Genomic DNA, 26,068 nt, shown 5'->3' with positions numbered 1-26,068 from the left:
ATGCTGCCTGTGGAGGTTGACAGTAGGGCACAAGGCCACCACAACTCACCCTTGTGCTGCAATGTGTGGCTTAAGCAAGGAAGATGGCTCTGATGTTACACGCTGTGTTTCTTATTCAGAATCTAAATGTGAACAGCCAAGTAACTTGAACTTGTGCCATGGCAATGTCTCCCCACAGGATCCTGTCTTGGTGTGGGAACAGCCTGCCTGCGAGGCAGCACTGTTGTCACCCGCAGTTCAGCCACTCACTGTGCCGCAGGGAAGAGCCTGCTGGGGATGCTGCTGTCCCTGCCGGGGGAGCAGGGTCCATGTACTCCAGCTCAGGGTGACCCCAGCCCCCCAGCACGGATGTCAGGGCAGGATGGGACCCAACAGACCTAAATCTCAGAGCAAACATTGCTGGAGCCCCAGGGGCAGGTAAGAAGTGACCAAAACCACCTTTGGCCAGTGGCTGTGTTAAAATACTGCTCTAATTAATCCCAACAGTGGAGCTAGGGCCAATGGAGCCGGAAAGGTGCCTCCGTACTCCACCAGGCTCCCTTGTCCTGAGGCAGCAGGTGTCATGTCAAGAGCATGTACTGTGTAGGGCAGGACATGACACAGGGCAGGATCCTGCGTGGGGCAGGATGCTACCCAGAGCTGTACATCATGTAGGGCAGTATGTGGCATAAGCCAGGACACCATGCAGGGCAGGGTGCTTGTGTAGGACAGGACACTGCATGGCGCAGGACACTGTAGGGCAGGATGCTGTGCAGGGCAGGACGCTGTGCAGGGCAGGACATGCTGTAGAGCAGGACCCTGTGCAGGGCAGGACCCCGCATGGGGCAAAGTCCGCTGTAACACTGTAGGGCTGGACTGACAAGCCAGCAGCAGCAATGTGGCAGCGTGACTGGTGTGCTGCTGAGGACATGCACATCCAGAGGACAGTCTCTCGCCTTTGTCACCCTCTCTTCATCTGCAGCTGCACTGTTTGCCACTCCTTGGTGGCAGCCCTGCTGGGGGCTGACAGCCCTGCGGTGCTCAGGGACCCAGGTGGCTCAGGAGGGCTTCCCCCCAGCCACACTGGTGGTGGGCTCCAGGAGACCCCTCCTGCCTCCCCCAACCAGTCCCGCAGCCTCTTGCGGGTGGAGGTGCTTCAGGAGGCCACGCAGGGCCGTGTCCCCAGCTCAGCCAGCTTGATGGTGACACTCACTGGGGCCTTCAGCCCCCCAGGGGCGCCCCGGGCCGGGTCGCTGGCGGAGGCCTGAGGCTGAGGTCGCAGGGGACGTCACCCGGAGACGGCCCCAGGGTTCTGCCCCAGCACCTTCCCTGGAGCGGCCCGGCGGGGGGCTTGGTGTAGGGGGCAGGCCCAGCGAGGGACGGCCCGGCGACGGCAGCAGGCCCCGGCCTGGTGTAGGGGGCAGGCCCAGCGAGGGGCGGCCCGGCGAGGGCAGCAGGCCCCGGCCCCGGCCCAGCGGAGGGAGCAGACCCCGGCCTGGTGTAGTGAGCAGGCCCAGCGAGAGGCTGCCCGGTGGAGGGCGCAGGCCCCGGCCCCGGCCTGTTGCGGCCCGGCGCGGGGATCAGGCCCCGGCCCCCAGCTGGGCCAGCGCTGCCCAGGCCCGCCCCGCCGCGGCACCGCCCGCCGCCCGCCCCGCCCCGCAGCCGGCAGGTGCCGGAGCCACCGCCGGGAGCCGGCAGCCGGTAGGTGCTTCCCTGCGAGGCCGAGGCGAGGGTCGAGCGCAAGGCCCGGCTGGGTCCCGGGGGGCGGCGGGGCCGGGCGGGGGATTCGGCGGCAGCGGGGAGGCGGAAGGCCCGGCGGGGCCAGTGCCCCCCCAGCCCCGGGCAGGCCGCGGCGGCCTCCTGGCAGCGGGGCCAGCTGGAGGCGTGGGGACACTGCGCCCGGGGACACAAACACACACACACACACACACACACGCAGGAGACGTCCAGAACCCGCCGGCGCTGCTCAGGAAAAGAGGGATGAAAACAAACGGCCGGTTGACTCCTTGAGGAAGGACCCCGCTGCTCCAGGTGGAGGGAAGGTCCTTCGTGCTCTGCCCTGGCTGCGGAGCCCCAGTCCCGGGGAGAGGAGGTATGGAGAAGTGGAAACGTGGGCCAGGAGAGGAGGAGGCAGCCCTGGCTCTGGGCTGGTCTCCAGCGCTGTCCGTAGCCACCACGAATTGCCACAGGGTGCTACTAAAACCTTAGAAAGCTTCAGCTTTGTACCGTCAGTACCCTCAGCGTTGTACCCGCAGCAGTGTGGGGTTGGGACAGCAGGATCGGGATGTGCTGGAGGGCTGGAGCAGTGGGAGCGGGGTGAAATTTAATCTGATGGAAAGCGAGGTCATGTACTTGGGAGAAGACTTTGTGCTGTAAGGCGAGCACTCTGGCCCGGCAGAGGTCATGCCAGCTTGTAGAGAGGACGGCTGGGAGCTGCCAGCAGGGCACAGCTGTGAGAAGAGCAAATATGATCTGTTCCCCAGGAGAGGAGGGAGCCAGGCCTAGGTACAAGTGTGTGTACTTCCCGGCATCCCTGCTCGGGAGATGAGCTTGGGCTGGAACTGCCTGCTCAGCAATAAGGAATGATGAGCCCATTTTAGAGGAGCCGAAAGAAACTCAGATGTCTTGACAAGCAGGAAGAGAAATTATGATGGGGATGATATTGTCCACTAGCACGTTGGCAGCGCCAACCCTGTGAAACGAGGAGGGCTCATTCTGCTAATGTAGTGCATTAGCAAATGTATGTAATTTAATGTAATGCAGCGCAACAGCAAATAACAATAAATAAATTTTAGCTGGAGGCTGGGAGGTCTTTAACCATTACAGTGGTGAGATCTTGGTTCTGCCTTCTAAGGGCACTGGAGAGGCAAAAGCGTAGGAGCTGTTCAGGCAGCGTTCGGTTGCTTTATGAAAAGGTTGTGAGGGGTTATGATTTCTTCTAAACAGAGGGATGGGGCTTGGACTCTGGGAAGAGCTCCAGGGCTGAGCTGGAGCAGGCAGGCTAAGATGGACACCGCCATGCCAGTGTCCTCAGGATTGTCTGTGTGGGTCGTGCTCAAGGTTAAACTTGTCTGAGTCACTGCAAGCGTAGGTGTGTGCCCCTTGACCCAAGGCGTCACTGAAAAGGTTGTTTGGAGATAGTCTCCTTGCACTGGTGAGAACTGGTGAGGGGCTGGGCAGTTGTCACGTGCCAGGCAGAGCCTAAAATATCGAGTGGTAGACTCTAGGCCAGGCACAATGCTTTAAATTATAATTGTAGTGGTTTGGGGCTGTATGTAAAACTTTCTGGGAAACACTTTGTGAATATTGAAGATAGCCTCCTGTTTGTCCCTTTTCAACCAATGTGCTTGGATTGGGGCTTGCGTTTCAGCAGGGGGCCTTCTGCTTTCCGGAATGTGGGACTGGAGTAGGCAGTAGGGGAAACTACAGTGAGTATTGAGTAATACTTAACCATAGTATGTCATTCATTCATTTTTAGGAACTAAACAAACTTGGGTCAGTGTGGAAAATGCAGGCTAAAAACTTCCTTTTCCCAAAGGCTTCTCTAAATGTTGTAGCGGTGTCCATGTGCCCCAGGAAGTCCCCAGGTGTGTCTAGCAATGTACCTGCTCTGTTCTCCTTAGGCATTACGTGAGGAATGAATGAATTCCTGCTTGGAGGTGGGGAGACGCAATGCTTTAGGACCTGATACGAGGCTGTCTAGTGGTGTGGCTTGAGCACAGATGGGGGATGAGGCTGTAACGAAGGCAGGGTGATGGGGCAATGTCTCCAGATGTCCCCTGAGTGATGCCAAGTGGAGCAAATATGCTCAGTCCATCCCAGCTGCTGTTGTGCGGGGGGTGGTGCTGTGGTGGCTGTCTGCTCATGGCTGCACTCCAGGAGGTGCTGGGAGAAGGGATGTGCATGCTCATATGCTGAGTACAAAAGGATCTTGCCACAGGTGTGACTGGGACAGTTGACGGAGAGGGAGCTTCTCTTTCAGAACCTGAGTCCTTCCTAAGAAGATGGAAGACTGCTGAGTTTCTTGTTGTGTTCCCTCAGCAGGTCCTGCACCTGAAATCCAGTTCTGAAGTTCATTCCCATGTTTCTGTTGTGACTGGAACTCTGTCAGCTGCTGTTATGAAAGGAGGGACAGTGTCTTCATCAGCACCTTGTTTTGGTTTATGAGCATGTTTTTGAAGCTCACTTCCTAATCAGCCATGCTTTCTGTGCTTGGGAAATCACTCAGTGATACGAAGTGCAGCAACTGCTTTCCTTCTGGATGAAGCACAACTGGCAGATGCGCTCTGGGAGCACAGCTAATGCACTTCTGTAGCTGAAGGGCATTCAGCCAGGGGCCAGGCTAGAGCCTGTCCACAATGCTCACACTGCATGTGTTTCAGGGTGTTTTGGGTCCTTGGCACAGTGTTGTCATCTGCAGAAATGTTGCCGTTGCTGGTGTTACTCACTGACATAGCAAGAAAAGGGATGAAAGTAACTTTATTATGTAAAAGATGATATTTTTTCCTGTTCAGATGTGAATTTAGCAGATAAATACTTGTATTTAAAGGATGTGGTTGATGCAGAGATCTTCCAATATGAGGATGAGTAGTTTTGGAAGGAGATACACAGGCTTCTGGTATCTGCTGTGATCTAAGAACAGTTTTTGGCCTATGGGTGTAAAGAAAAAGATGAAATTAGGTGTTCTACGCCTGCTTGTGGTACCGTTGTAAAGCCCTGTGTACGATTTCGTATGGTTGCTTTAATCAGGAGAGAATATCCTAGACTGAAAGGAGCTAGGTTTTTTAAACTCTTTTTAACAGCATTTTTGTAGGGTCTGCAACAGGGCTGTGCATCACTTTTGCTGGTATTACCACAGCTCTGTGCATGTGCTGAATGTACCGTCAGTACCACAATGTTTTTTCTGTGTGCAGGCTCACGTTTACTCAGCTTTGCACCAAGCCTGAGGAAGAGATTGATGGCTGCCAGGTGAGATAAGGAGGAAATAGTGTTTGTGTAGTACAGAGATTAAAATAACAAGGCAGCAGGACTGAATATACCTTCCAGGTACTAGACAGGTATGCCAAGTTCTCATCAAACTGTGATGAGATGTTCTCCCAGACTGATCTGTGCAAAGCTGCTGGAAACGGGGAGGATAGGAGAGTTGGAAAACAACAAATAGATGCTGATAACGTCTCGTGGCTCTTAGCAGCAGTCAATGATGTTCTAAAAGGAAAGATTTTAATTGTACAGTGCTCTTCCCTTCTCCCCGATACAGTAAAAGTGATGGTTTGTAGTGGGAACTTCAGTTGTTCTGCAAACCGCTGGAGGTTTTCAGAGGTTTTTGTCTCCAGGACCTGATTTTGCAGTGCAGGACTTGATTTTTGTTATGCAGACGAAGTACTCTATCCTGAAACTGATTGACTCTCATGAAGATTTCAGAGCAAGGCACCTGAGCACACAAGTTTGCCAACACCGGTGTGTGTGTACCATTTTTTTCCTTCAAGAAACATGATGAGCAACTTCTGCCTTGGGTTGCAATACTGGCTGTTACGCTGCTGTTTCCGATGGGCACTCTGTGTCCATCTTGCTTCTCTCTACTAGAAAGAAGCTGTGCAATTTTCATAAGCACTGTCAGATCTTTGCGTGCTCTGCAAAGGACATACCTCCTTTTCTGATCAAAGGGAACACGATTAGAACATGCTGTAGGATATCACAGTCCATTTTCTCAATGGTATAAAGTCTCTGAGGCAGGGGGAGCTCAGTTTTTATTTCTGGCTTGAAATGCTCAGGGAAGCTCTTGGCTGCTGTTAGTTTTGCTTTGGGCTCATTCATTCAGAGCTGCCTCGTGGCTGCAGTCTAAAATTTGTTGAAATTGTGGTGGTGAAAAAGGGCTGTTTGAGAGCCCAGACAGTACAGCAGGCCTGTGCTGGTCACGGGTCTGGGTAGAGGCTGGAGGTAGGAAAGAAGCTGCTTCATGCTGCACATCTCCTGTGTGAGGCCCCACTTTACTGCAGCTATCTTTAATCTGAACTCTCTCAGCAGGCCTGAATTTAGAGTAAGAAACTACAAGAAATACCCCCAAAAGATGGCAGTGTAATTAGCATCTTAGGAATTGTGAAGAACAGCTGCCAGCTGTGTACATTTGACTTTGTATCTCTTAGCGTGATGAAACCTGAGGTGATCAGAGAATTAAATGAGCTGGGGCTTTCCATGCAAATTAAGTAATATATGTCTCTGTTACTTATTGTGATTAGTAAGGTAACTCTGCATTAGTAATAGTTATGTTTCCTTTACCTCCTTTATCGATAAGAAAATTGAATAATATCCAGTTCTCTTACAGATTAAAAGATGCAAGATAAAGCATTTGTGCTGAGATGGTGGTCCCACTACCCTGAACCAATTTGCAGGTGGACATTCTCTATTGGGTATGTCCCCAAACTCGAACCTTCTTTGATACCCGCTCTCTGCATTTGGAAAGAAAATATTCTCTACCTTACCCTAACTAAGGCCGGCTACTTGTTAAGAGTTTTGGAAGATGTGTTTTTAGAAGGAGCGTTCTAGCTTGAAGTTTACACACTTACTGTTTCACCTTGCATTCCATTTTATAATTGTAAATTATGGTACAAATTATGGTTAAAATCATAAACCTGGTGCATGCACATCCATGCTCTAGCTATATTTCATCTTTATTTACTCATTGCATTGCGTGGTCATAGAGAAAAAGAATTTTACTTTAACATTTTGAACCAAGCCTGTTTGCTTTGGGACAGTTTCCTTGAGCTCTTATTTTGGGAGTGAGGGTCAAGGCTGGGTCTGCTTGTGAAGATGGTGTAGTTATTCCAGCAAATCCCAGAGTTGGGAGAAGGCAGGTCTGGGGGGGGGAGCTGCCTTCTCAGCAGAGTGCATCCCCTGTCCTGCCTGGGACCGGTGGTTGGGAGACTTGGGGACCTGTGTGAGCTGCAGGGAGAGGCTCTTCGACTGCTGCAGTGGGATGAGTTAGGCTTCTCTGAGTTCCCTCCATGGCTTATACCGGCTCCCTGAAAAAAACCCCAAAATACAGCCCACTCTCAGACTAAAAGGACTTTGCAGATGTAAAAAGGAAAAGCGCAGAGGCTTGCTCTCTCTTGCTGTTGGGCTGCGTGTGTAGACACAGTATGCTTCCTGCCTCACTCCAGATCTCAGCCACTATTGTTTTTGTGAGCACTAACGTCTCAAAATGGTATCTGCTGCACATATCCTTACAATGTCTTACATCATTTGACAATTGAATCTTGTACTGAGACAAGATGTGGTGGCTGAGGCACGGTTACATGTGAACACAGGTTATCCGCCAGAGTCTGGGGATGGCGGGCACTGTCAGCCTGCTCCCTGCAGGGGCAAATTCTGAGGGTCTTCCCCCTTCCTACCTTTGCATCTTTAATCTGACAGTACCTCACGGTGCAATATAAAAAGAATTGGAGGGTTTTTCCCAAATAAGTTTTGAAGCACAGTTATTTGATTGAAAAGATACAGCCCCCTCCCTAGTTTGTGAGGGGTTGCTGAGGAATTGTGTTAAAAATAAGCCCTCATTGCTCAGAAATGTCTTGTGCTTCTTCCCAGTTCCCCACAGCTGGAGAGCAGGTATAATCTTTTAGAATATGAGTGAATAAGATTACTGTCCTGGGGAGAATTATTGTAAAATGGGTATTGCTTAGGTCACAAAACAAAGATTGCCACGTGGGAAGACTTGATCAAAACTTAACCGTAGCCTGGCCTTCCCTATGGCTAGATGGGCAGTGCTGAGGCTGCCTGTGAGATGGGAGCGCTTGTCTTCTGCCCAGCTGTTTGCAAAGAAAGCCATCTGAGTTGTGCTTTACCTTGTGCCCTTCCAGTGTGGGTAAGGGACACAGCATCTCAGCCTCTGCTAGTAGCATCCCTGAAATGGACTGCACTTTCCCTTCTGGAAAGCACTTGTCCAGCCTGTGAGTGTTTGTGATACCGGGATGCTTGTGCTGTAGAGGAACAAATAAAGGCAAAGATCGGGGCACATAGCTGGAGCAGTTTGTGTCCTGGCAGCCGTGCGTGGCCAAGCGGGCATTGTGTCGAGAGGCTGGTGCCAGGAAGCACCACCAACTTTGCCTGATTCAACCACAGCTAAATTTGTCTCCCAGGAGCAGAAGGAGGGTCGACTGCTTTTTATGGCAGTACCATGTGTTTGCAGAGCTTTTAAAAATAAAGATTGGCTAATATGTTCTGGATTGACTTGTTCATATCTCCAAGACCCAGAACAGCTGCTGTCCATGTTTTCTCTCCTTCCCTTTTGGGTTGTTTTGTTGTGGTGTGTTTTTTTGTTGTTTGGGTTTTTTTTTCCCCCGAATGGCCATGACTCAGCCCTTCCCTGCTGCTCTCTGAGTTTCCTGGTTTCTGAATAGGCTATTCTTGGGCCAGCGGCTCCTGACAGATAGGAACAAGGGGAATGTTGCGTTGTTTTGGTTGGATTTTTTCTTCTCTGGCCTGTCTTAATGCTCTGCTTCCCTCTGATTTTTTTCCTTTTTCTCAAATTACTGAATCATCCTAAATTGTTAGGTGCCATTAGGGGTGTGTTCTTGCCCCTGTACCGAAGGACCCCTTCTCAGGAATGATCCCGTCTGTGATCCTTGCACAGCACCAGCTTTTCTGTTGCAGCAGGAGGGTGGTGACACTCACAGAGGGTTAGATTGGTACGGCTCTGTCTATTGTAAAGCTTAAACCCCCCTTGGTTTAGCCCCTCTGATTCCAAGGGACTGTGTTGGGCTCTCCAGTGATCTGCCTTTGGAGGGGTGGACCCGGGTGAGGACCACTTCTCTGTGCCATGTCCGTACAACCCAGGTGGTAGATGACTTTCGCTTCAGAGCTAAGAGGCAGCACACTCCGGTTCAGCGGCCCAGTGTGACTTGGGATGCGTGCTGTCTCCGTGCGTACTTGCACAAGTAAGGGGAAAAGATGAACTAGAATTTAAAAACAAAGAAAAAAAGCCTTCTGATTGCTTAATTAGTTATTGCCCCCACCCTGGATGGCAGAGGCTGGAAATCTGAAGGATGCTCTCTCTGAAATGCTTCATGATGCAGTTACGCAACTTCTTAACACAGAGGGCTTTGGAATTTCTTCTGAACTTTTATTCCTCTGTAGTGTGGGCTGGGGAAAGTCACCTTCCAGTGGCAGGTAGTACACCCTGGGCCAGGCGTGCTGGCTGCCACTCTTGCTATGCAGCTATGCAGTTAGAAGTGAACATGGTGTCTAATACTGAACAATCTTTGCTGGGTTTTAGTTTTATTAAGAGCACAGCTATTTCGGTCAAGACACAGTTATATGTGAGGGGACGAAGCCCAAGCTGTTGTATATTTTGCCTTGAAAATACAGTTGGCTTTTTTTTAAAAAAAGAGGCACACTATGTTTTCGCTAAGTCTGTAGTTACTGAGAGAAATTTTTCAGACAAAAGTACTAGAGGACTCAAAACACAAGGGTAGTGTTCTTCTTTAGTATCCCTCCACGTTTTTGGATGCACTGTATTGTTGTTAAGCCAACCAAGATAAAGGCTTTTCTGTGCGAGGAGGCTTTGAGAACATCCACTGCCAGATTAAATTAGCCTTTCTGAGAATAAATTAGTCGTTGTGATGTAGGCAGCCCCGCTTACTGCAGCTGTGAAATCTGTGCATGTTGGTACCCACAGCAGATAACTTGAACGTAGATGTGATAGCGGTGTTTGGAGTGCTGTTAATTTGAGATTAGGTTTCTGGCTGGTGATGAATGAAAAGCAGCCCATTGAATTTTATTGATTATTTCTTCAACTAAGAAGCAGGCACCCTTATAAGAGAGGGAAAGGAACCCCTGGGGTTCAGCACAGGTTTGTTTTGGGAGGAACTCATGGACTAAAGCCAATGTTGTATCCTTGCTGCAGTGACTCTCCAACCTGGGGTGCTTTTGAGGTCCTCGGGGGTCCAAGTTGTCACCCACCATGTGGCAGAAGGGGAGCATTGGAGCCTTGTGTTGGAGAGGAGGACAAAGACTAGAATGCAGGGTGGAGGAAGGCAGTCACGATGGGATTGCTATATTGCTGCCATCTCCTTTGGGCTTGTGTTTTTAACTGACCACTAGGTAGATAAATAGCTGTTGCTAATGTGTGTGTTGCCCTTTTCTTAAAGGTGTGTTTGTTGGGAGAGGGGTCCGCCAGAGTCAAGAAATTACTCAATATGAGTTATGCATCTTGCTCATCTTTATTAGCTTCTAACACTTCTTATATAGCCTCAATACACAAGCATGTTCCCAAAGCAAACATATAATTGGTTATTAACCCCTAAGCGCGTGCTGCTCTCACACCACTAATTATCATGATTAGAACAAGCATTCTGTCCATGCAGCTATTTGCATTAGCTATGTTTTAGCCTTGCAGTTTGTTCCTCCCTTTATTCCCATTCCGCTCCCTATCTCCCTTGGCCTTGCACCTGTCTTCCCTAACAGCTGCAGCTTGTTACAGCCACGGCCTGTTAGTACAACAAAGTTACTTGGTCTCAGGATTCAAGAATAGATCAAGGCCACTTTCTTGTTAACTTCAGCACAACTTCAGCACAATTCTAATTCCAGGGCTGGATTGTGCAGATCTTTAGGGATTCTATGGCCACGCTTCTGCAGCCATTCTACAGGTGTTCAGTTTGTCTTCTAATTAACATTGCGTCTTTATTCTGCTTAATGGTATGTAAGGAAGTGCTTGCAGGAGGCGTGGATGTGTGCTGGAGGCTCAGTTTGCCCTTCCCACCTGCTCTGCTGTGACCATTCAGCTCCTCCAAACTCTTAATCTTTGAGCAAGAAAGTGAAGCTGGGACTGTTTCCATTGTAGTTAAATATCAGCTCTTCCCCTGGGCTTGTTGTAGGTCCTCCACACAGATGTCACGTGGATCATATTTGCATTTTGGGAATGGAGGTTCCCCCAGAGTTTGTGGCTTCAAGCTACAGGTGTCATTGTTTTAGCCTTTCAGACTCCCTCTTGGGTGCCACAATTCAGGATGTGTTAGCGCGGTGGGAGCTCAGCTTTGAGCTGGCTGCTGGGTTGTTCTGATGAGAGAGAAAACAGTTCCCAGCTTGTTTAGTGTTGTAGCTGTGGGAGCAGCTCTGTCATCAGGCTCAGGAAAGGATTTAGGTCCTCAATCCTCCAGAGCAGCTGAGCTATTTACTTGCCCTGAGGGCACCTTGTTATTTTCACCACTCATCCCCTGCTGTGAGAGCAGCCAGCCAGCCTTAGGACTGATGAAACCCTCTGACCAGTGATACTTTTAATGTAACAGTAAAGCAGTGAGGTGTTGCCTTGACAGAGAGGCAGAGAAAGAGTTTAGAAAAACTTAGAACGGGGACTTGAGGATGTGTGTCGCAGCGTATTAAAGATGCTTTGAATCCAGCTGCTATGCCCAGATTTTCAGTGAGGTCTTCTGCTTGCTTTGTCTGTGGTTCTAGAGTTGGTGCAGGTCATATCCAGGTGCTGTCCCACACGTGCTGAAACTCAGATGCTGCCTGGAGAGGTGTGACGACATTGCCTCTCTTCTTCCTTCACCCTTGTTTTCAAAGGGAATACAGCTTTGCGTGCCTGACTGCGTATCCTGCTGAACGTGGCCAGCTGATTTGTACCTTGGTCAATGCCTTGGCAGTTCTGCTGATGTTTAAGCGAGCCAGGCTAACAATGTGGCTTCGCATGTCTTCGTTGGCTCCCCTAGCAGGAGTGCTGTCTGTTGTCTCCGTGCAAGCAGCAGTGGCAAAGGAGGCTCGTGGGGAAGCAGCTTTTGGTGTGATCTGAGGGACAGATGTGTAGCAGCTCGTGATGTGGCTTTGTTCAGCAGATAACGACAGAGTTTTGGGGAAGGGGTTGTGAAGGAGTTGGCAGGAACTTGGTGCTGCAAATCGAAACCAAAGTCACAAAGTGCTGTGGAATAAAAATGACTTCCCTGGACCTGGAATTTAGTGCAAACTAGCCAAGTCTGGCTGGAACTGGAGGGAGAAATGGGACCGGCAGGAGCTGCGTGTGACTCAGGGGTGCATCCCAGGGCTCCCTCTGAGCCGCTGTGGTGCTGCTGGAGGTGACCCAGCACTGGGCACACTCAGTGGCTGTTGGTTAACTGCAGGGGTTTCCCCCTCTGTGAGCTGGGATGTTGTCATCTGTCTTTGAGCAGACCAGATGAGCTGGGTTTGGGAGCAGGTGAGTGCAGCGTACCCTCCTCCTGTCTGTGGGACGAGCGAGCCCCATGCTAGCAGTGTGCTGCGCCATGCCGAGAGAGGTCCTGGTCTGGAAATGGGAAGGTCTGGTCACACCGTGGGAGCAGGAAGGTGAGTGTGTGATGCCTGAGCACAGAGGAGTTCCTCCGGCGCACATGGCTCTGGACATGTGTGGGTCCTCCCTGTTGGACTTGGGAGAGATCTCAGACATTACGCACACACTCCTGCTTAATCGCAAACCACGCTTCTTTGCAAAGAGTGAGCTGTGGCCTGAAATAAAATTGAGTGACATAGAGCACTTCTTGCTAGTCTTCGGGGGGCAGGGAGAAAAAAAAAAAGGCAAGGTGACACCGTACCTGTTAAATCTAAATGTCAGCAGCTTCTCCGGTGCCAAGGCAAGGCTAGATGTGAGGATAGAAAATGCTAATGTTGTTGGAGACTGGAGCTGGTCCCGTAGCAAGCTAGTGCTATACTCCGGATAAGAAAACATTGGTAGAGTGACATATGTTTTATACATCACTTGGAAGGAAAATAGATCTGGAATCGCCACTGATGTATTGGAAATTATTTCATTGTGTTGCAAAATCTGCAAGGGAATTCTGAATAGGCTGTTGGGCTCTGATTAATTCTGAAAATTAAATGCGGCTACGTCTCCACGAAAGTGCTGATCCTCTATGACTCTAATTTCCTCCTCCCTTAGATCTTACTGTGTTATTTAATGGAAGTCACACATCTACTCAGTTTGATTCAGCAACGATGTAGCTGTATTATTTGACTATTTTGCAAAAAAATTTATAGAATGAGGGAGTAATGAAAAAATGGGTGCAAAAAGGAATAAAATATTTTTAGTGCAGTTTTGGGAAGGAATTTTATAAAATCCTGAGTTGTGTTGTGAGATGTAGCATCTAATCATCCTGTATTCGTCTTCTCTGTTTGAGAGCTGGGAGGTGCCATTGGAATGGGCTGGCAGCAGGCTGTGACAGCAGGTGACACTGTTGCGTGTAGGTAACTGAAGAGCAGAACTTGCCACTGCTGCCTGCGGCAGAGCTTGGCGAGCTGGTGGGCTCTGGAGGAATTAGAGTGGTCCCTGGAGAAACTGCAGGCTGCCTGATCCCTAAAACCCTGAGTGCTGGGAGTGGGAGGGACTGTCAAGGGGGTCATTCTGCTTTTGCATGCTTCCTAACTCGTCCTTAAAAAGTCCCATCTTTTATGGGCTGCCATGAGAGGCGAGCTGTGGAGCTGTGACTCCCTTTAATGCAAGGAACTGCGGAGCTGTTGCCTGATCTCCTCTGGGACTTCTGCTTGCTGTTAAGCTTTTTGAGCAGCTGGGTTTTTTTGTTTTCTTTAAATGAAGGTTTTATCTTCTTTAAATGAAGAACTAGTCTTGTGGCACTGTTAAGTTTGGTGTTATGTTAAAACACTAGTATTGGAGTAGATCTTGGTTTGAGTTGCTCTAGATTATTGCAGGTTATGTTTTTAACATTGTTATTAACTGGATATCAAATGGGTGATGTAATGCAGCATTTATCCTCTCAGGGGAAAACTTAAGTAGATGCACAGGACTCCAAGCAACAGCTGCTGCTATCACTGGGTGCTTTCCCATGGATGTTATCAAGTGTTAGCTTGGACTGTTTGCAAACTTCAGTGATGGTCTTATGGAAAAGCTGACTTTTCCCCAGAGATTTGGCTTGCGGCACCCTCCTTATCTGAGTCTCTCTGCAGCAGATTGCTGAGGTGCAGAGGAACTCAGGTTTGTTTTTAATGTTTCCTTTAAATTGCATCTTTGCATCCCTGGGAGCACCTGGCATACTGTAGTCTCTTCTCTGGCGAGGCCAGGTCACTGCCTGGTAAGGTCTGAACAGTAAGCACCTCCTGGGTGGGAGAGGGTGTGTTTTCCAGGGCCAGCAGCAGCCTCAAGGCAGCCTGGTTGCAGCATGCTCCGTGTTCAGAGAACTGTCTTCAGGGGCAGCTGTCCTGGCGGTCCAGAGTGCTCTGTGCATGCCTGAGCCCTCCCTGTTGCCCCTAAATGTGTTAGGGCTGGGGTTCAGTTATGAAGTATAGGGCAGTTGCCTCTCCTCCCTGGTAGCTCACAGGCTCCCTTGCAGGCCCCCTTGACCCTTGTCAGATGTCACCACTGGCACAGTGAACTCTGCAGACAGTGTGATGCTTCCTTGCAGCTGTGTTGCAGCTTGGGAGCCTACCACAGAAAGCAAAGAGCTACCCCGGTTCATTGTTTTCATTGTGGCTGGTTTTTCTTTAAATGTTCAGGTTAACCAGGTCCTGGCAATGCTGTTTCTGCAGCCCCAGTGTGGAGAGCCAACAAGCACTTGGTCAGCCCATCTGGAGGCGAATAGCACTGGAGAGAATCCCAGAGGCGGCAGCAGGTCCTGACAAACGCTCCTCCCGCACGTAACCCTTTGTGGGTGTTGCAGATAAACCATCCTTGTCTTAAGCAGAGGGATTTTGTGTCCGGTTTTCCTGATATCCATAGAGAGGAGCTGTGCAAAGCAGTAATTTGAATCTCTGGCTGAGGACAGCTGAGCCTGGGCTGCGTCGTGGAGATTATCTGATTGTGCTTTGGATTTAATGCCCTGAGAAATCTTGCTTTGGACACAGCACCTGCCTTCCTGCGAGATCCTGCTCTTAGCTGATTTGCCTGCTGGGTGACGCTGGCACACAGAAGGTCAAACGGACGTGTCCAAGGTCCCAAGGTAAATGGCTGCAACAGGGATGCTCCTCCAGAGATTTGCATACTGTAGAGCCCAGCGGGGAGCTTTGGCCCTCTGACTTAGCTGGATTGAGTGGTGAATAACCTTCCACTCTGCTAGTCCTTTGTCTTAAAGGACTACTTCTGTCCTGCTTTGCCTGCAGAGCTCTTCATCCCTGCACCGAAAGAAGAGCCTGACCCTCCTGGAAGCAGCAGTTTTCTGCAGCTGAAATCTGACTGCCGAAGTGTGGGAGAAATCTGCTGCTCTGTGAGCAGCCTGGCTGCTTCTGCATGGTGGCTTTGCGCTCCCTGGCAGCGGTGCTGGAGGAGCAGGGATTGCACTTAGGGAAACGCAGCTGAGTCGCTTGGAAAAAGAACAGACTTTTCTGTTAGTCCTTAACTTGGGTTTCCATCTGTGCCTTGCCCGAGTGTGTTGTAGGCATGCGCCCTCTTGCTGTCTTGCCCAGGACCAGGATGATGAGTTGTGGAGGTGCTGCCAGGGTTAACTGCGGGGTAAAGGAGGGGGTATGTGCTGCCCGGTCAAGGATTGTCCCGCCATCCTCTTTCTAAAGGAGGCTGCAGCGCTGCCTGGTCTTTATTCGTTTCCTCCTGACTCTGGGGAGATGGTGTGCAGGCTGGAGGCTGCAAATGTGCATGGGAGGAAGCGAGGCTGAGGGGGAAGTTTGGCTTGCTCGCAGGGAAGGCTTTTTTTTTTTTATTGTTGTTGTTCCTTGTAAAAACCAGGCAGAAGTAACTGCTGATACTGCTTTCTCAGCAGGGATTTTTGCTATCTTTCAAGGTAAGAGCTCACTGCTGTGGGTTGCATGTGGTGCTTTCAGGAGCAGTGGGAGTTGAGCCATGTCCCTGCAAGCTGTGTGCGTGTGTGTGAGCAGGCGTGTGCACAGAGAGGGCAGCATCCCTGACTTGCTCTGTGGCACAGGTATGATGCAGAGAACACGCTGCAGAGCAAGGTCCAGGCTGGGTTTTGGAGATGCTGCTCAGAAATGCTGTCATGGAGGAGGGGAATTGTCATTGCCACAGTCAGAGTGTGGCTCTGTACGCCTCTCATCCCACCCTGTGCAGTTCAGTCTCTTCTTGCTACCCCTAGAGCCTTCTAAAGGGTGACAAGCTTTCAGTCAAATGATGTTTTGCCAGTATCTGATGTGCCTTTTGTGCTTGTACCTAGCATATCTGTCTGCCTTCCTAGTCTGAGTATTTCCCTTTACCTGTGAAGCCTGTGGCACAGGTGGCTTTTCTGGGGCCAGGAAGGCTGGGGTGGTGTTGGCCACAACGCTGTTCCGTTTTTGAAAGGAAGAAGGCTGGCCTCAGTGCGGGAGACCAGCTTCTTTGGAATTCTCGACTTTGCTTTTGAAGTTGTATTTACAAAAGCCTGGAAGCTGAAATTGGCATCTGTTTGATGTGCGATGAAGCTGAAAGTGGTCATATCCTTTTCTTTTATTTATTAATTTAATTTTAGTGTGTTTTTTCCTTTTCTAAATATTGGAAGTTATTTTTTATGAAGGAAGAACTCCAAAAATGTGCAGCAGCAGCTTTTGAAGTGCCAGCATCACTGAGCATGGTTGAATATGAACAAACACCGAGTCTTGTCTCGGTGGCTGGAGCCACTGCTCATGTAGGCAAAATAAAGCCAAATCACTGTGTCTCTCCAGTTATCAAATACAGGAGGAGCACAGCCGATGCAGACCGTGTTTCTGCTCGTGGGAGTCGATCTCAGCTGTGCTGTGAGGCTGAGTCAGAGCTGCATGGGGCCAGCACTGCACCATCAGGGTTTTTTGCACGTGAGTTAGACTTGCTAACAGTCTGGTTCGTCCTTCTCAGGTTTGTCTCACCCTGGGTGATTTTGTCCAGGAGGAAGCAGCCTGAAGCACAGATAGCTGCTGCCTGGGAAGAATGGCATTCCCAGAGCAAATCTTTGGGTCTTCAAGCAGTGCAGGAATTATCTGTGACTGTCCTTTTCATGGCATTATCTATTTTATGATGTGTTAGCATATGTTCATCTAGGACCTGTTCTGGTGGCATAGTGTTCCCCAGTCCCACTGCACAGTTCAGTTGTTTTTCACAAGTGGTGCCCACCATACCTGTTTGGAGAGCAGGTCAGATGGGCAGACCTTTCCCTTCGCCATGTTTGAATCCCAAACTGTTCCCGCAGCGATGTAGCAGAGGGAAATACAGCCAGCAGGCAGCACTGGACCCTAATGCATCAGCTCTTCTCATCGCCACTGTAAGCAGCTGGGAGAGCTTTGTGGTCACCAGTTTTGAATGTGTCAGTAATGGGAACCATGCGCTTTGGGGTATTGAACCCTAATTAACTAGAGCCGGGGTTGCTGAGCAGAGGAAAGGGGTGGATTGGAAAGCCTTGTGTTTCCACACGCAGGGCTGTGTACTGCCCTACCAGCTCTTTGGCTGTGCTCACTGCTGTAGAGAAACCTCAGGCAGACCTCTCGAGGCTGGGAGTTTGCCCTGGTCTGGGGGGATCTAGAGGTTTTGTTCTTCTTCTTGCCTAAAAGCTGCCTAGAGTGAGACCCTGGGTTTGCCAGGTGTAGGGGAGGACCCGTGGATTGAAGCCACAGCCAGGGCAGGCCAAGGGCTTTCTGCCTTTGGGGCACTCCTGGTTGTGTCTGTCACTCTGCCCTGCCCCAGCAGGGCTAATGGGAGTGGTGGGAATCGGGATCTTTTCTCTATTGTTTTCTTCAGCAAATGTCCAGCCTAAGCTGTGTGTAGGCTCCCACACAGCTGTGGTTTAGTCCCTCGTGCCCGTGCTGAATCCAAGCCGCCTGTAAAGGCCACAAGTTTTGTGACTGGAGGAGAGGACGAGGAGTGACCGGGTGTGCTTGTGTAGTCCCATGGCAGTGCCACAGGGCAGATGAAGCTCACTGGAGAAGCGAGACCAGCCACAGCTTGCTGTCCCATCCATGTCACAGCAGCACACACCAGAGTGCACCAGTATGTAAACGCTTGCTGTCACCACAGCCGAGCATGGCTTCGGGTTGCCGATCTAGCCTTGAGGGCGGTAATGGGCTCGCACTGAAAACAGCGCAGAAATACCCTGCCCAAGCTCGGTGTGTCCAGCCTAGCAAAACAGAGGCTGAGTCAGGGTATGGCGGCTGTTTGCAGCAAGCAGGGAGTGAAGGAAAGCTGCTCAGGCTCAAGACCAGCTACAAGTAAACTAGAAACTGTAAGGACGTTGGAGCAGTGGGGGCCTGGAACAGGCTTCCCATGGGACTGGCAGGAGCAGGATGGCCAAAACGCTGCTGGAATGTGAGGAGGAGTTCTGGGGTTTTGTCCCCAGTGAGGGAAAGAGGGATGAGCTGATGCAGCTCTGCCCTCTGATCGTTGTTCTGCTTGGTTTGTCGTGCTGCCAGCCCATGGGGGCCCTTTGCTTGTCTTCTACGTTTCACGTGAGCAGTGTTTACAAGGATTGCGTGGTGGGTTCATCTTCTGTAGTTAGATAGAGGAGCCAGTAAAAGCTGTTCTTCCAGTTGAGAAGAACTAATCTGTGTTTTTAGCTGGAAATAGCATCTCCTCTGTGCATCCTTTTATTGGGAACTGACTCCTTTTGAGTCTTACGATCTTGTAATGGGTCCTTGCTTCCAAAGGGCTTGCACTGGACGTTGGTGATTCCATCATATCTTGAACTTAAGCTCGGTAAACTTGGCTGAAATTATTTGTAAAGCTTTTATTTTTCCCCTAGGTGTTTGGTTGGTCTATAAGCATGGTTATTCCAGTAAGCCCCAGTGCGGATGCAATTTCTGCAGTCTCTGGGAACTTTTCTTGCCATGTGACAGCAGCTAGTTTTGTCTAAGCTGTTTGCATGACACAGAAATGCACTGGTGGTTCAGCTTTAATAAACTGATATGCTTAACGTGGGACAGCTTTGTAGTGTGCTGGCAGAATGGCTCGTCATGCTGGCATGGGTGGCTGGAGATCCCGGGGCATCCTTGCTGGGAAAGGTGCACGAGGTCCTGCGTGCCGTGAAGGCCCTGATGTGGGCTGCCAGCAGAGCCCAGTCTGTCTCTCCATGGTGGTGCCATGGGCAGGCAAAGTCTTGTTTCTTTTTTGCAAGACCCAGGGAGCAAAGTCAGTCAGCTTCACCAAAAGGTAAAAAAGTGGGTAAACCCAGAAATGACCAGCAGCAAGAATCCTGCGATCATGTTTTGGTGGAAAATACTGCTGTGGGTTTGTTCAGCAGCTGGATCTTCCCAGCTCACCTGCCTGTGCTCAGGCACCATCAATGTGCTTCAGTGCAGAGGGGCTCTCCCGGCAGGGTCTCCTCTCTCCTGCGGTGGGTGGGTTGGGGAACCTGCCCCTCTGCAGGGGTGCTGTGAGCTAGCTCCTCAGAGCAAGGTTGCCTCTCTGTGCTGCCACAGGCATACTGGGGGAGGATCTGGGTTGCTTTGCTTTGGCCATGCTGCTTTTGAGAGGGAATGCTGCCGGGTCGTCCGTGCCGGGGCAGGGAGTGATGTTCCGGGGTAGCTCCCATCTGTGTGCCCTCCAGTTCCCCATGGAGTTTTCTGGCAGAAGTGGGCTGGGGCAGGTTTTGTGCTTCTCACATCAAGATAAAAGAAAACACAGGAGAAACAGCTTCTAATAGGCTTAAAAGCAACAGGCTTTCTTTTCCTCCTGGGAAGGGCACACAGCCAACATCTTGCTCTTTACAGATCTCTCTTAATAAGCAGAATATTGCATTAAGAGCGACTGAGCCTGCCAAGTACGAGCAGCGCAGCTCTGAAGCCCCTGCAGCTTCTTTTATCCCGGCGCACACGTGGCTCTGAGACCCACTGGCCATCGCCTTCGTGGCTGCCTTTTCCTGCTGGTCAAGGTGGCAGGATTAATTGCTGGCTCAACCTGGGGGCGTTGCTTCATCTGACGGGCGTTTCTAGAGCGGCTGGTGGAGCGTGTGGGTGGGATTGCCTCTTGATCTCCTCATCTCCTCAGTTTTCTCACCAGCTGCTGTCATGACAGGGGGAATGAGGCCGGGGAGTGTTGAAAGATGTTACATTATGGGAAGGCAGCATCTGAGGGGTAATGGGAGGAGAAGTGTTACATTAGAAAAGCCGTGGGCTCAGCTGGCCTGCGTGGGCGAGGAAGGCTCCCAGCGCGCTGATGTCCCCAGGTGAGGACTCGGGGCTGCTCGGGTTGGGCTGGGCTCATCCAGGAGCCCTGCAGGCACGGGGACAGGAAGGTCCGAGGCTCCTGGGTGTGCAGGGTGGCTTGGTTGGCTGCTTTCAGTGGAATAAGTCGTCCTTTTCTTTACATCCCCAGTGAAGCTAAAAAGAGCACGGCCCAGTTTGTAGCTTTTGTAGGTCACTGAAGGAGAAGGAGGGCTCTGCAGTGCACTGCACTTCGGGTGCTTTCCTCCATCTGGGAGCGCTCTGTGCCCTGGCAGCTCTGCTGTGCCTGCTGCACAGGCTGCTGCTTCTGCCCCTGGCTCTGAAGGAAGAAATTGGAGAGAAAAACAGGAGCAAGATGACCCCCAGCTGCCCCAGTATTGCACTTTGAAGTTGTGTGTCTGCAACATACCGCTTCAGACCTCTGGGGAGAAATACTAGTCAGTAAATGAGGACATTCTGGGGAGACCCTGTGCCTGTCAGGGCTTTGGTCACTCCTGGGGGGATCAGCATGCTCCTCTGCGCTCAGCAGCAGGTAATGGTGCCCCTCCACAGACTTGTGGCTTCATTAGCTTTCCTGCCACCTTGCAGGAGGCTGCTCCGAGGCAGGAAGCACGAGCTAGAAAAACAGGAGTGGAATAAAGCAAATTCAGGCAGGTCAGGGAGGGATGGATCTTCCTTCCCATACTTGCCGAGGCCTTGGCTTCGCTTGACCCAGCACCTGCGGATGGAGGTGGTTGCGCCCCAGAGACACCGCTCTGCAGCACAGGCAGGGCTGGGGCTGCGCTTGCTGCCTGGCCCAGTGCCCGTGGAGGCTTGTGCCGTGCCATGCCGTGCCGTGGAGGTTGGCATGCCCTGGGCAGGCTGCCCAGCACGTGGTATTGGTGCTGGGGTCGGAGGGACCTCACTGCCTCTGCCTCCCTAAGCAGTGACCGCAGCGGGGTGCTGCCTGTCTCAGCCCTGAGACCCCTCGGTCCTGAGCTCTGGGGCTGAGCCGGCGGTTCGTGCCTCCCCAGGGCTGCAGCAGCTTTGCTGGTCATACCTCAGTGCAGGGGTCCAGAGCTGCCCTGGCTGTGCCCATGGGAGGTTTGTGGGCTGGTTGTAGCCTCGGTGTGTTTTTCCTGCTCAGTCAGGTGCTGCTGGAGTGGGACCTGTGTGGGCCCAGCTGAGAAAGCGCTGTCCCCGCAGCGTGCTGGCCTGCCTCGAGAGCAGGAGACCGAGGGGAGAACAGGACAAGCAGGGTCCCATTTGCTCCCGGCCCACTGGGAGCAAAGGATTGGGCGTTTAGGTAGTTGCTAAGACCACAAGGAGAACTCCTAGTGCTGCTCCCCGGGCACTGACGGCAATGTCACCATGTCCCGTGCCCGATGGCATCCTTCCCGAGCACCGAGTGAACAGCCTCTCAGTCGTATTTCCCAGTTTAGTCACGTCCCACCAGATACAACTGAGCCAGAGTAAACAGGGAAATCTGGTTTCTTGATGCCATTGCACTTCCTTGGAGTTCAGAGCGTGTTGGTAGGGCTTTTCCACATGCCGAGGACATGTGGCCTCATGCCTGCCACAGAGGGGGCACACGTGGGGTGGTTCCTGCCCAGCCCCCCTCTCCCCACACCTGCACTGGGGAGAGGAGGGGGTTTGGTGTGGTGCCTGAGGCAGTGCTGTAGCAGTGGCTCCTCTCCATCTCTGTAACTCGCTCACTGTCTCCTTCACACCACGCAGGTGGGGTAAGCCAGCTTCCAAACTACGCTGCTCGGAAGAACAGCTCTCTGCCTCTGAGTTCCCTGCTGCAAGGAAGAGGACAGGTAAGGTTTACCCCATGTAAAATAATGTCTCCAGCTGTTAAAGGAGGTCTTAACTCACTTGATGAGATTATTTAGAGATGCTCTCTGTGGGTTTGCACCCTCTGCCTCTCAGAGTTTGTGCTTCAGGCTCAGGGGGTCCTGCTGTGCCGTTGGGACACAACGTTGCGTGTCACACTGCTGGGTGGAGCTGGGGGGCTGCGGGCAGCTCTTCCCCATCTTTGGCAGCCGAGGCGCTTGGCAGAGCAGCTTCTAGCATGGTATGGCCCCAGCAGAGCCACCCCGAGGACGACTGCACGGTAACGCAATGTGGGCTTTACAGGGCAAGCCCTGCAGTGCTAGCAGGCAGGTGTCACACCTTGGATGCGCTGCCTGGGTCAAAGCCTGTCCTGCTTTGTGGCTGCAGCCTTGTTTCTGCCCGGGGTGGGTGCTGAGGCCAGTGCAGCAGTGCTGCCAGCCCTGGACCCTCCGTTACCGGCCGCCTCCTTCCACAGGCACAGCACAGCTCCGGGTGGGTGCCTGCGGGCGGCCGAAGGCTGGTGTCTCTTCTAAAGGCTTCTGTCCTTGCAGGGCTGCCCTGAGCCATGTCCAACGACCCTCCGCCACCCTACCCGGGAGGCCCCTCGGCACCGCTGATAGAAGAGAAGCATGGCCCACCCATTGCAGCAGGTACTGGGGGGCGGGGGGGCCCAGCTGCTCCGGGGTGGTGGGGTGACATTGCCAAGCAGGCAGGAGCCAGGCAAGTGTGGTGTCCCTGGGAGCACCCTGGCCGTGGCCTTTCCTTGCGGCCCTGCCCCATGGCATGCAGCGCACTGGGGAGGGTGGCGTGATGCCCAGCTCCATCCATTGCCGTATCGCCCTGGGGAGGCAGGAGGCCCCAGGGGCAGTGACAAGACCAGAAAGCACTCCCTGCGCAAAGCCTGGCTCTGCTTGCTGCTGTGGGTAACGAGGCATGAATTTGGGCTTCTTGTGGCCCAGACGATGAGGCTTGGCGAGGTGCCCCCCACCCCATGTTGCGCCCCCTTCCCCTGCTGGGGCCAACCCCCAGACCACTCAGCCAAGCCCCCACCTCCCCACCAGCTCTGCTGCCAACTCTCCATTTCCTTTCAGATGGCGTCACCCCAGTTGTGGGACAGCCCCAGGGGGTTCCCATCCCCCCGCCTGAATTTGGACCTCCCCCATATGAGCCACCCTCCCAGCCAGGATTTGTGCCCCCCCACATGCCCACAGATGGCTCTGGGCCCTACGTGCCACCTGGTGAGTACTGCGAGGGGCCACGTGAAGCAGGGGGCGGAGGTGATGGGCAAGGACACCCCCCGGAAACATGTGGCACCCAGTGCCCCAGGGAGTGGGGTGGGGGATACCACGTGGTTTGGGGCTGCCACTGGGGGCTTGCAATGAGGCTCCTCGGGGTGGGGGGCACAGTGCCTGCAGCAGGGCTGGCCCCAAGTCTGTACTCAAGGTAGTGGTGTGGCGGCAGGGGGGGGCTCCCAGTGAGGATCCCCCCGCCGCTAGTGAGTGTCTCCTGCCACATCCAGAAACATTCACCTGTGCATGTTTGTTGTTCCCAGCAGGTTATTACCCCCCGCCAGGCCCTCACCCCCCCATGGGCTACTACCCTCCCCCAGGCCACTACCCCTCTCCTGGTGGCCACACGGCAACAGTGCTTGTCCCGTCTGGGGCTGCCACCACAGTGACGGTGCTGCAGGGTGAGATCTTCCAGGGTGCCCCCGTGCAGACGGTGTGTCCCCACTGCCAGCAAGCCATCACCACCAAGATCACCTATGAGATTGGGCTCATGAGCTTCCTTCTTGGCTTCTTCTGCTGCTTCGTGGGGTAGGTGCTGACAGCAGCAGTGATGGTGGTCGCTCAGCCCTGGTCCTGGTGGCCTTGGCTGAGCTGTTGGGCACAGCAGGGGCCTTGGTGCTGAGGGTTACTGGGGCAGCAGGTGCGTTGGAGCCCTGGGCTTCAGCCAGGGAGGGGAAAGTGCCACCTCCAAAGGCCTGTTGTAGAACCTGGCATCAGAGCAGGGGCTGTGCACCCCCAGCCCAGAACCCGTGGTGCTGCAGTGTCTCTCCTTGTGGCCAAGGGCTGGCACCAGGAGGGGCTGTGGGAGGCTCCGTGGGAGGGTTCCAGCCCCCTGCCCCAGCAGTGGAGGCAGGTCAGGCCTCACGGTCTGCGCGTGTCTCGCCAGGCTCTGCCTTCCCTCTGTGAGCTGCGTGACTGCTCACCAACTCAGCTCTTACCTCTGCAGCCATGGCGGCAGCCCCCAAGGGGCAGGGTGCTTTGTCCTGGCCTGCACATTGGCAGGGGGTCAGGGTGGGCTGCCAGGGGCCAGTACTCACCTCTCCTGCCCCATACATGCCCCCCCTGGGGCCTGAGCCCACTGGCTGCCTCTGGGGTGCCTGAGCTCACCACGCGGCCTCTTCCCGTGCTCCAGGTGTGATCTCTGCTGCTGCCTGATCCCCTGCCTGTTCGATGACTTCAAGGATGTGACACACACGTGTCCCAACTGCAAGGCCTACATCTACACGTACAAGCGCATGTGCTAACAGCACCCCAGGAGCCCCAGGAGCCCGAGCCACTGGAATGACACCGGCCCCTCTCCCGCTGCCATCCTAGTCTATGCGTGTGCAACACTCCTTTGCTTAACCCTGCGGTGGTGTGTATGTGTATATCCTGGCTCCCTGCCGCTCAGAGCTGTGACCACCTTCCCCAAGCTCTGGTCCTCGCTGTGAACACTTAGATTGGCAATGCTGACGCACAGGGGAGGTGGGCCCAGGCCCTAGATGCTGGTGGGGGGGGGGCTACCCCACAGCGTGCAGGAGTGGGGGGTGTCGCTCTGCCCCCCCTTATGCTCCAGTGTGCTAGCAAGGCCCCTCTCGCCTGGAGCAACCCTGCTGCTGGAGGCGCCCACCCCTCAGTGCCCCACAGCACAGGGGATGCCCAGCGGCAGGGACATGCTGCTTCTGGCAGGGGGGCACCTGCAGCATCGGGGAGGGAAGGGGACAGGGGCAGCCCACAGAGCACACAGAGGGGGCACCATGGCCCCTGTGGCCTTTTTAGGAAGGGGCCTGGTGACAAGGCAACAGATAGTGCTGCACAGGTACCAGGTCTCAGCACGGTTCACGGCCCTCTCCAGCCAGGTCAGCGTGCAGCCCGTAGGCAAGGCCGCTTCCCAAGGAGAGACAGGCAGAGCTGCCTTTGAGGCACGGTGGGGGGAGAAACGGCAGCAGCACCGCACCCCTGATCAGCACCTCCGTCCTGCCAGCATGGCTACCAGGTTACCAGCGCCGGTGGCTGCGGCTGCTCCAGCTGCATGCACCTCCTCCCAGCCCCCGTGGTGGCTCTTCTGGGGAAGGAAAGCCCCTGGCAGTTCCTCGCCCACCTGGCAAACTGTTACGGAAAACGTATCCGGCATGTCACTGCCTGCCCCAGCACTGTAGATTAGAGGAGTTTGTTACCAGGCCGCAGCTGGCTCGCAGCTCTGGAGCAGACCCCTGCCCACCCACTGCGGAGCCACTCCCAAGCCCAGCAGGGTCTGTGGGCACACACCCTGCAGCACCCATCCTGCCGCCACTGCAGCTGCACCCTGGGGGGTTCCTCGTTGCATGTGGGTGTAGGGGTTTATTTTTAGCTCACTTGATACGGGGCAGAAGGAAGGGGCCAAGCAGGCAGCGACAGGAGCTGCCAGCAGCACTAGATGGATGAGGGGAAGAGGACCCGGGAACCATTTTCAGCCTCTGGGGCTGCTTTCCCCCTCCGGGCCCCAGCCCCTGCAGCCAGGGCGGCTGGAGCTGCAGCCCCGAGAGCAAAGCGGGGGTCTCTCACTACACAGGTCTGCAAACTCAGCCTGGCCTGCACAGGCAGCTGCTGTTTGCTCAGAGGTGGAACTGTGGCACTAGTCAAGTTTTTATGTAAATAAATAACAGACCCTGACCTTGTGTACATCTTTTCTTCCACAACAGATCTGCACCCCAGGGGAGCTGAGGATGAGGAGGGATGGCGTGGCAGGGTGTTGGGGGCACAACAGTACCAAGCAGCAGAGGAAAAGCAGCAGCTTCCCTACCCTGGCCCTGTGGGTAGCCAGAGCTTTTTCTGCCCAGCCCTCGGCAGCAGCTGGGTCGTCCCCAGCTCTGCCTGCTCCTTGTACCCAGCTGAGGAGGAAGGCGGCCCTGGAGACAGAGCTGGAGGAAGGCAAAGGGGTATGTCCATGTCACCAAGGCCAGGGCCTTTCTCAGGCCAGCACAGCACAG

At 53.3% G+C, this 26,068-nt stretch overlaps 1 protein-coding gene across 5 annotated transcripts; it reads left to right on the top strand.

Moving 5' to 3' along the window:
• The first annotated feature begins 1,474 nt into the window (after positions 1 to 1,474).
• Positions 1,475 to 25,751, top strand: CDIP1 (cell death inducing p53 target 1). Of its 5 annotated transcripts, XM_027801832.2 has the most exons (7): positions 13,619 to 13,927; positions 14,446 to 14,888; positions 21,733 to 21,815; positions 22,383 to 22,481; positions 22,923 to 23,069; positions 23,384 to 23,648; positions 24,253 to 25,751. In XM_027801832.2, exons 4-7 carry the CDS (start codon positions 22,397 to 22,399, stop codon positions 24,362 to 24,364), a joined length of 609 nt encoding a protein of 202 aa, XP_027657633.1. In that variant the 5' UTR covers positions 13,619 to 13,927; positions 14,446 to 14,888; positions 21,733 to 21,815; positions 22,383 to 22,396; the 3' UTR covers positions 24,365 to 25,751. The 5 variants fall into 5 exon arrangements, with proteins under 5 accessions (XP_055564935.1, XP_055564934.1, XP_005436830.1 ...); XM_055708960.1 differs by lacking the exons at positions 13,619 to 13,927; positions 14,446 to 14,888 and adding an exon at positions 1,475 to 1,680 and having other exon boundaries at positions 23,387 to 23,648; XM_055708959.1 differs by lacking the exons at positions 13,619 to 13,927; positions 14,446 to 14,888 and adding an exon at positions 1,487 to 1,680.
• Positions 25,752 to 26,068: the final 317 nt, after the last annotated feature.

Source organism: Falco cherrug, chromosome 4 (genome assembly GCF_023634085.1).
Source record: "Falco cherrug isolate bFalChe1 chromosome 4, bFalChe1.pri, whole genome shotgun sequence".
NCBI classification, from domain to species: domain Eukaryota; kingdom Metazoa; phylum Chordata; class Aves; order Falconiformes; family Falconidae; genus Falco; species Falco cherrug.
Note: the sequence above shows the minus strand (reverse complement) of the source record. Positions and strands in the feature narration are given on the sequence as shown.

Excerpts from the sequence above, each read along its gene's own strand:
- CDIP1 (XM_055708959.1), top strand. The coding sequence starts at position 22,397 with ATGTCCAACGACCCTCCGCCACCCTACCCGGGAGGCCCCTCGGCACCG. Across the intron at positions 23,070-23,383 it reads TGGGCCCTACGTGCCACCTG|CAGGTTATTACCCCCCGCCA; the intron begins GTGAGTACTGCG and ends TGTTGTTCCCAG. Across the intron at positions 23,649-24,252 it reads TTCTTCTGCTGCTTCGTGGG|GTGTGATCTCTGCTGCTGCC; the intron begins GTAGGTGCTGAC and ends CCCGTGCTCCAG.